This window comes from Oryzias melastigma, linkage group LG10 (genome assembly GCF_002922805.2).
Source record: "Oryzias melastigma strain HK-1 linkage group LG10, ASM292280v2, whole genome shotgun sequence".
In the NCBI taxonomy this organism is placed as follows: Eukaryota; Metazoa; Chordata; class Actinopteri; order Beloniformes; family Adrianichthyidae; genus Oryzias; species Oryzias melastigma.
The window spans coordinates 15,517,199-15,526,074 of NC_050521.1; the positions used below are offsets into that span (position 1 = coordinate 15,517,199).

The window sequence follows — 8,876 nt, forward strand, 5'->3', positions numbered from 1 at the left end:
AAACGTCCCTCTCCGGACTGTCCAGCGACACCTCCTCTGTGGCTTCTGCAACACAACAGAACGTGACTGCAGGTTCCTGAACTACACGCCGGATCGTGACTGAAGGTTCCTGAACTACACGCCGGATCGTGACTGAAGGTTCCTGAACTACACGCCGGATCGTGACTGAAGGTTCCTGAACTACACACCAGAACGTGACTGCAGGTTCCTGAACTACACGCCGGATCGTGACTGAAGGTTCCTGAACTACACGCCGGATCGTGACTGCAGGTTCCTGAACTACACACCAGAACGTGACTGCAGGTTCCTGAACTACAAACCAGAAGATGACTGAAGGTTCATGAACTACACGCCGGATCGTGACTGAAGGTTCCTGAACTACACGCCGAAACGTGACTGCAGGTTCCTGAATTACACGCCGGAACGTGACTGCAGGTTCCTGAACTACACGCCGGATCGTGACTGCAGGTTCCTGAACTACACGCCGGAACGTGACTGCAGGTTCCTGGACTACACACCAGACCATTACTGCAGGTTCCTGAACTACACACCAGACCATTACTGCAGGTTCCTGAACTACACACCAGAACATCACTGCAGGTTCCTGGGCATGTCTGAACTGACATCAGAGCTTTGTAGAAATTAAACTTCTACACAGAAATAAACTTTTTTCTGGGCAGATTTTCAGTCTAAGAACTCCTCTGTGAGTAGCAGGTTACCTGCAAACAGATCTTCTGTGTCCTCATCAAACAGCGAGTCCTGTTTTGGCCCATTGGTCTTGGTGCTGATGTCCACAGCAGGGAGACTGGCTGGTTCAGACTGAACACACAGAGACACATTAGAGTGAATTACTGTTCAGAAAACAACAGAAAACTGTCGGGATGTGACCAGTAATTGACTTGATCAATGAATCGATTTCTATTCCAACAATTCAACTACCGGTAGATCAATCTGTCTGAGAAACAATGTTTATCAAATCGACCTAAACCCTTATACATATAATGGTTTAGGTCATAAAATACAAAGGTTATAAAATACAAGGAATCTGGGAAACTTCACCTGCACTGTTCAGTACCAGGTATTCTTCTCACACTGCTGGAAGTTTGGGATGAAGATGTCCTGAACCCACTTTAGGTCAGTGAATCGGATCGCTCAAAATGAACCAAAATAAACTATCTTTTGGATTATCAATCATGAATTGTGATGTAAATCGAATCGTTAAAATGAATTGTTACATCCCCAGAAAAGAATCAAATTTCACTTAAACACAACAAAACAACCAGAGGCTGAAAACCCAAAGTCCAGCAACAGGAACTTCAGGAACAAAGACTTTGGCTGGACCAGAAACCTGTTTTAACACCAAAACCGTTTTGTAAAGATTAGAAATCTAAAATCGTCTCAGAGCTGAACATCACATTAAAAGCTCCTGTGTTCAGATGTCTGCCCTTCCAGGAGCTTCACTACACGTCTGTCCAGAACGATCAGACCCTCAGCTGCTTCAGTAAATCACAAACATGAACGTTCTGCTGGTTCATCTGAAGCAGCCGAGAAGACGTAGGAAAACCCGATCAGCAGGTGGAGGCTTCTCAGGTCACAGCAGGAAATATGCTAGTGATGAATGAGAGCAGACAGACGGAGGGATCAGTTCACAGCTGGAGACCAGGTGGTGGAGGTGATGGGGTTGGGGGGCGGGGCTCGCTGAGAGGACAGAAAGAGGAAAGAACGAACAAGAGGGAAGGAAATGAGTGATGATAGCAGGAGCTTCCTCCCTCCTGACTCAGCAGAGGTCAGAGGAAACGCACACACACACATGCACTGAGGAAACAAGTGTGTCCACTCATAGTCATCCTTCAGGACATGTTTTTATGCAGCCAATTATTTCAAAATAAAAGCATTCGACTAAAGAAGAAAAAAAAACTTTTACAATTAAAAACCTAAAATGTTAAAAACGAGTCTAGTAGAATTTTAACATTTCATTTTGAAAATCCAAAAATTACATCTGATTAATAAAAAATAAATAAATAAATAAAAAGGAGGGAGACTTTGAGGAGGACCCAAACCTCCACTGAGGCCCGTACCTCCTGCAGTCTTGAACACTTTGCAGTATCTTTTGTATTCAAGATGGCCGCTAACAAATTTTTTTCCAGATTTGACATGATGTACATTGGCATGACGTGTACCTGACAGGTGATGTCCAACACCAAAACTAAAGAAGACATCAGCCTCTGTCTTCTGTTCCAGTGTTTGACGAAAACAGAAATGATCAGATGCTGCAGTTTCTCAAATGACCACTAGAGGTTGGAGTCCAATTTGTTTAACCCTCATACTCTCTTATGGGGTCCAGATGACCCCGCCCTGACATTGATGTTTGATCCCCCAGTGACAAAGGCAGACAGGATTTTATGTCTGCCACAGACACCAGTAAAGATAAAAAAAAATCCTTGAAATAAAAAGTATGCTTTGGGGTCCAGATGACCCCACTGTTAATGCAAACATGCCTAGGATAGCACAAGAGATACAGCTCAGATTTTATTGTTATTAATGGCCCAATGTCATCATGGGCTTATTTCTAACTTGTATCATTTTGAAAAAGTATATTTTTATGGAGAATAAAAAATATTGAAAGTTTAAGTTGATTTATTCTGGAATAATATTCCTGCATTTTTATTATTAATTATTTTTCGAAAGTTACGGTTTTAAAGTTTTAAAAATTTCCATTCTGTGAGCTTTCTGGACTATTTTGGCATTTACTTTATAAGCTATTTTGAATTTAGCTATTTTTCAGCTACATGCTAGCTGTTTTGACTACCTAAATTTTTGTGTGTTTGTTTTTTAAGCTAATTTGGCATTTGGCTAATATTTTAGCTAGCTATCAGCTTCAGCATTTTTAGCTGACAATTTCAGCATCTTAAGCGGCCAAATTCATTTTCCAGCATTCACACTAGCATTATTACAGGTAATGCTACATATCTAGTTCATAATTATGTTAAAAAGTTACGATTTTAAAGTTTCAAAAATTTAGTTTTACAGTGTTTATAAAAGTTTATCATGTTCGACCTAAAGTGTGTTTTGGATTTTGGCCCCTTGTGCGATTGAGTTGACACTCCTGCTATAAAGTGTGTTTGACATTTTATAGTTGATTTAGTTTGGAATTAATTCCAAAATCCAGAGCCTTAGAAATTTCACAGAATTCTCTATGAAAAAAGGACAGTATGCACCGATGCTCACTAGATCGGGGGAATATAGACCACAATGCACTGTGAAAAAAAAGATTGAAATTTGTTTTCATCATCAGAACACAACGGATTCATAAATAGTTATAACATGCTTTTATTGATTAGGTTTTCACTTGAAATCAGTGACGTCACTTTTCCCATTTGAAAAAATTAAAAGTAGTGAGTATGGTGTCTGAATTGCTTTAAAAATCCAGGGCACTAGATAGTCCCACACTATATAGTGTTTTAGTGGATAAGGATTAGTGAAGGTGTTTATGACATCCCACCTTACGCCTAATTGAATAAAGTTGGACATTTGAGTCATTTTCTTGTAAAAACTTAGCTTTTTGGTGTGGGTTGCCATGCCAACGCTCCAAAACTCCAAACAATCAAATCTGGAACTGACCTGTACAAGCACCTGGGAGATGTTTCATTTTAAGATTCCTGATCAAAATGATGAATGAAATCTATTCTTCTTGTACGCATTCAGAGGTATTCTGTGTCTGCAGAGAAACTGAAGTAATGACTGAAACAACTCCAGAAAACAACCAAGTTTGAGCTGAAACTGAAGAGAGACGAAAGAAAAACTTAATGGACCTGCACTCAGTTTTACAGACAAACGTAAACCCAACACACACAGATACACACATCCGTGATTGCAGCAACACACAGGGAAGTCAATCATCACAGCAATGAAAGCTGCCATGCTGACATGACAAAAACACCAGAATGGGTGTGTATGCCTGTGTGAGACATCAACCGTTTGCCCTTCAGAGCTACACATCAGAGATCCTGTTTCACAGAGGTCTCACTCCTCCTTAAAGACGGCTCAAACAGTCAGCCTGCAGTTTCAGCTCCACATCTCTGATCTTCTGACAAGACTTCAGTAAACCCTTAGATCAGGTCAGAGGTGTGAGTCGAGCTGAAACTAGTTCAGGTTTCAGGTTAAGAACAAACAGACATGATGATCATGGTGATGCTGAGGAGCAGGAGTGCCAAACTCAATCGCACAGGGGGCTAAAAGCCAAAACACACCTGAGGTCGCGGACCGAACAGGATAAACATTTATTGAACACTAAAATTACATTTTAAAAACAGTAACTTTTTAACATAATTATGAACTAGATATAAAGCATTACCTGTCATAATGCTAGTGTGAATGCTATAAAATGAATTTGGAGACTGAAGATGCTAAAATTGATAGTGTTACATGCAGAGTGTTTGTCTAATGTTGTTCTCCCTTCTTCCTCTGCATGAGCTGAGCAGCACCTCGGCTGATTGGACACACCTGACAGCTAAAGAGCACACCAACCAGCCTCCAGAGCCAGCTACCTGGACGGCATAAAAGCTGAGCAGGCTGACTGAGAAAGAGGCCCTCCTTCATGCTTACACCCGACTCTTGTGTAGCTTTGCCCTTTTGTTTACTGGAGTGTGTGGGAGGTTGTGGACAGGTAAGACGGGGTACCCTGTACACTCTGCGTAGCTTGCCTTCTGTTAGAGACACTAGGTAACTTGGTTGGTGCCACCCCCTGTAAGTTTTGGTCCTCATTTAGTAGATTAGTCAGGGAGCTTTTTTGTTTTCTTGTTTTAGTTTTAGATTAGAAGTAGCTAGGCTGTGTTTTGTTTTCTTTTCATTCCTTTGGCCCAACCTTGGTCCCTACCTCCCCTCCTCCCCATTTTGTGTTCATTAAATATATAATTTTCATCTTCATTCGTTGTGTGTGTCCTTATGTTGTGCAACCATCCAGTCCTAGACACCTGTGGACGTAACAATAGATAAAAACACTGAAACTGATAGCCAGCTAAAATATTAGCTAAATGCCAAATTAGCCTAAAAAAACTATAAAAAAGGAAGTTAGCCAAGACAGCTAGCATGTAGCTGAAATATTGGCTAAATTCCAAAATAGCCTTAAAAAATCTAAATTAGCCAAAACAGCTAACGTGTAGCTGAATATTAGCTAAATTCCAAAACAGCCTAAATTAGCCATAACAGCGAGCATGTAGCTGAAATATTAGCTAAACTCCAAAAAAGCCTAAAAATCATAGTATAGTCCAAAATGCTAGCAGAATAACATTTTAAAACCATAACTTTTAACATAATTTTGAATAATAAAAAGGCAGGAATATTATTCCAGAATAAATCAACTTAAACCTTAATAACTTTGAATATTTTACTAGAATGATCTGGCCCCCGAGCCTTGACTTCGACACGTGGTGAAAAGCATTCAGGAGTTTGCAGAAAGATCTGCAGAGACCTGACAAAGCTCTTCAGCAGAATGACGTCCTGCAGGACGAGCATCTGCTCTGCAGACACAAACTGTGCTGGTGAAATCTGTGCAGACTGAAGGGGTGAACAGTTAAGATAATCGGTGGATTTCATGGATCAGAAAGAAATATTGTTAAAACTGATTAAAAGTATGGATTTTATTTATTTACAACCCCTAAACCATCATTTCAGATCAGAAATCATCTGATAAAGATGATGAGAGCAGCAGACTGCAGCCCCTCTGAGCTCCACCATCCTCTCCGTCAGCAGCAGTAATGTTCAGTCCACCATGACACCACCTGTGAGGTGGAAACCCAGCGCCAACAAAACCACTAAACAGCCGACTTCATTGTTCCCTTTTCTGCCAAAGACGGATCATCTCAGATTACCATTTTCATGGTGTTTTCAAAACACAGCCGAGCCACAAACCCATGTTTAGTCCCACTCCGATCATCTTTCGTCTTCTGTAAAAGTTTTCCCTTTTCATTAGGACTCAGCTTTCTGTAGCCAGAGTAATAAAAAAAAAACTCCAGGACATAGTTTCTGCAGAGCGGCAGGAGTTCTTTAGAAGTTCATCTCAGAGATGTCTGTTTTATTAGTCGACTAATAAAACAATCGTTTGCCCTACAAAATACTCAGAAATGCGGTTTTAAGTTTTAGTTTCTTTACATCTGTCCTCCATCATCAGAAAAGTGCAACGATGACATTAAAAACACTGTTTTCATTGGAGTGAGTCTGAAATTTGCAGCTTCAATTCCTTTCTGAGGAAACACTGAGCTGCACAGGTCTATTCAAAGACAGCGGACTCTCATATTTGTTGGTCGAATCAGTAGAAATCCCAGTGATTCCTGATCATTTCTGAGTTTCTAAAGGATTTCTGTGGATGGAAAGAGAAAACTGGACCAGATTAAAGGGAATTTGATCACATTAGAACCCATAAACAAGATGGAAAGTTTCAGTAAACAAACTGCAGCTTCCAGCATTCCCGTGGATTTGCGGAGGAAATGTAATTTTCTACTTAATAGTTGGATGTTGTCATGTGAGCGGTCTGCAGGGCTCAGGTTTCAGTCCGGAACAATGCGGACTCCCTGACTCGATCCCTTCTTCTCGGTTCTTTAGCTTCACTTCATTCTTGCAGCCGAACTTCAGTCCAAACACATTCATGGAGTTTCACTGAAGGCAAAACTGAAGGAAAATCCTGTTCTCGAATGATTCCCGTTTTCCCAGCCTGCCCTGAAAGCACCGCCCATACCTGTGTGACTGTCACCTGACCATCTGCAAACTCACCTATTTTGCGTTTTTCCCCCCTTAGAACCTCAGTGGTTCCGAACCCCCTCAGAACCACCGCCCCATGTTTCTGTCAGAATCTTTCTGTTCGTTTCATGTCACTGAAAACGCATCAGAACCGGATTTTCCTCCGAACCTTTTTGGAAAAACGACCCACTTTAGGAGCTCTGAAGCCCGCAGCTCCTCCTGACCCCCCGGTCCACCTGCAGCAGAGCCCCCCCTCCACCGGCCCGACACCCCACCCTGCCTCTCACCTCCCGCGCGGCAGCGGACTCCAGGAGCAGGTCCTCCCCGTCCTCCAGCTCCTGGAAGTCGGTGTTCTCCGCTGGAGGGTCCCTGATAGAGTCCGCCATGTTCGAGTAACCGCTAACGGCTAACACACGCCGCGAGACCGCAGTCAGCTGACAGGAGGCGCGCCCGCCCCTGTCACGTGACCAGAGGGATTCTGGGGAAAGGCTCAGACAGGAGGTCTCACTCTAACTTTCATTTAAAATTTCGGCTCCTCTAAAATTCATGAAAATCTTTCCAACTCAAATGAAACCATGTAACTAACAGTTACAATTTATACAAAAGAAAAATGCTTAGAAGGTAATTGTTACAATTGTTTCACAATGTAGAGATTAGAAAAACAGTAAAAAAGACGAATTGATGCTTAAAAAATAAATGGCATAAATTAAATAATAAAACACATATAAAATATTATGTGTTAAAAACAAGCTAATGAAAGAAATTCTAATTCCATGCAGGAACATTAAAAAAAGAAATCCGGACTAGCAGAAATCCTCATCCAGTTTATTAAATAAACAAAAAAAAACAGCTTTTCAACTCTGGTAAATGCTGAACAAGGTGCAGCAACACAAATATACATCGCAAAAATTAAAATGTATGCCATAAAAAAAGCAGTCAAATACATTTATCCATCCCCCCATCAATCCATCTTCTTGCTCTCATCCGGACCGGGTCGTGGGGGCAGCACTCTAAGCAAAGATGCCCAGACTTCCCTCTCCCCGGCAACTTCCTCCAGCTCCTCTGGGGGGACCCCGAGGGGTTCCCAGGCCAGCCAAGAAACATAGTCTCTCCAGCGTGTCCTGGGTCTTCCCCGGGGCCTCCACCCAGTGGGACATGCCCGGAACACATCTCCAGGGAGGCGTCCAGGAGGCATCCGGACCAGATGCCTCAACGGGCTCCTCTGGTTGTGGTCACTGGGTCACTGGAGCCTATCCCAGCTGCTGTAGGGTAAAAGTAGGGACCACCATGGATGGGCCAGATCCAACGGATAGTAAAATCAGTGCAGTTAGTACAATTATCACGTAAACGCGTGTTGGACAGGTTTTTTTTAATCATTACTAGCCAAGATTAGTCAACTATCAACAACTAATTTAATAGTCGATTAGTCGTTATTTTATATTATATGGAGTCGGTGTGTAGCAAAGTTGACCAAAGTTGTGAGCGTTCAGCAACAAAAAACTTACTTTTTTTTATATTTGTGTCAATGAGACAAAAACTTTATCTTTTGTGAAACAAATGTTCCTTGTTTCAGATGCCGACCTCATTTGATTTAATCTTGTTTTGATACCAGAAACTAATGAAGGACAGAGGCTGCACAATTAGTTAAAAGTGTAATATCATCTTCATTGTCTGTATTGTGTGAATATTTAACTGCATTCACACAATAGTGATTCTTCTACTCCATTCCATACATTTTTCGGCATGTAAAAACTCAATGATACCTTCAACAATTTCAGCAATCAAAACATCAAATATCAAAATACTCAGCTCGTTCAGTGCTTTGCTGCCTATACTTTTGGTATTCATAAACGTTTGAGTTTTTGAAATAATGAGCAAAATATTCTCCAGAGGAAATAAATGAAAAATGGCTCAAATCCTTCAAAAACTTTGTGCAATTTGAAAGTTGTGATTTTCTGCATATAAACTTTCAGCTAGAGACACAATTCAAAAGGTTCAGCAATTATTGGATGTTTAGAGTAATTTGGAGTTTAGCTTTTATTTTTAGCAACATGATAGCTGTTTCAGCTAATTTAGATATGTTTTCGAGTTTTTAGGCTAATTTGGAGTTTAACTAATATTTTAACAATATGCTAGCTGTT

General features: G+C 41.2%; 1 protein-coding gene across 2 annotated transcripts in view; it reads right to left on the reverse strand.

Moving 5' to 3' along the window:
- The window catches only part of LOC112153454 (sorting nexin-2), a 31,779-nt gene extending 24,551 nt beyond the window's left edge, over window positions 1–7,228 (reverse strand). The window contains exons 1-2 of one of the 2 annotated variants that reach the window (XM_024283685.2): window positions 7,023–7,228; window positions 720–819 (exon numbers count right to left, since the gene is read on the reverse strand). In XM_024283685.2, coding sequence (XP_024139453.1) covers window positions 720–819; window positions 7,023–7,121 — 199 coding nt within the window. In that variant the 5' untranslated portion in view covers window positions 7,122–7,228. The remainder of the gene's footprint in view (window positions 1–719; window positions 820–7,022) is intronic. The other variant, XM_024283686.1, reaches the window with a different exon arrangement.
- Window positions 7,229–8,876: the final 1,648 nt, after the last annotated feature.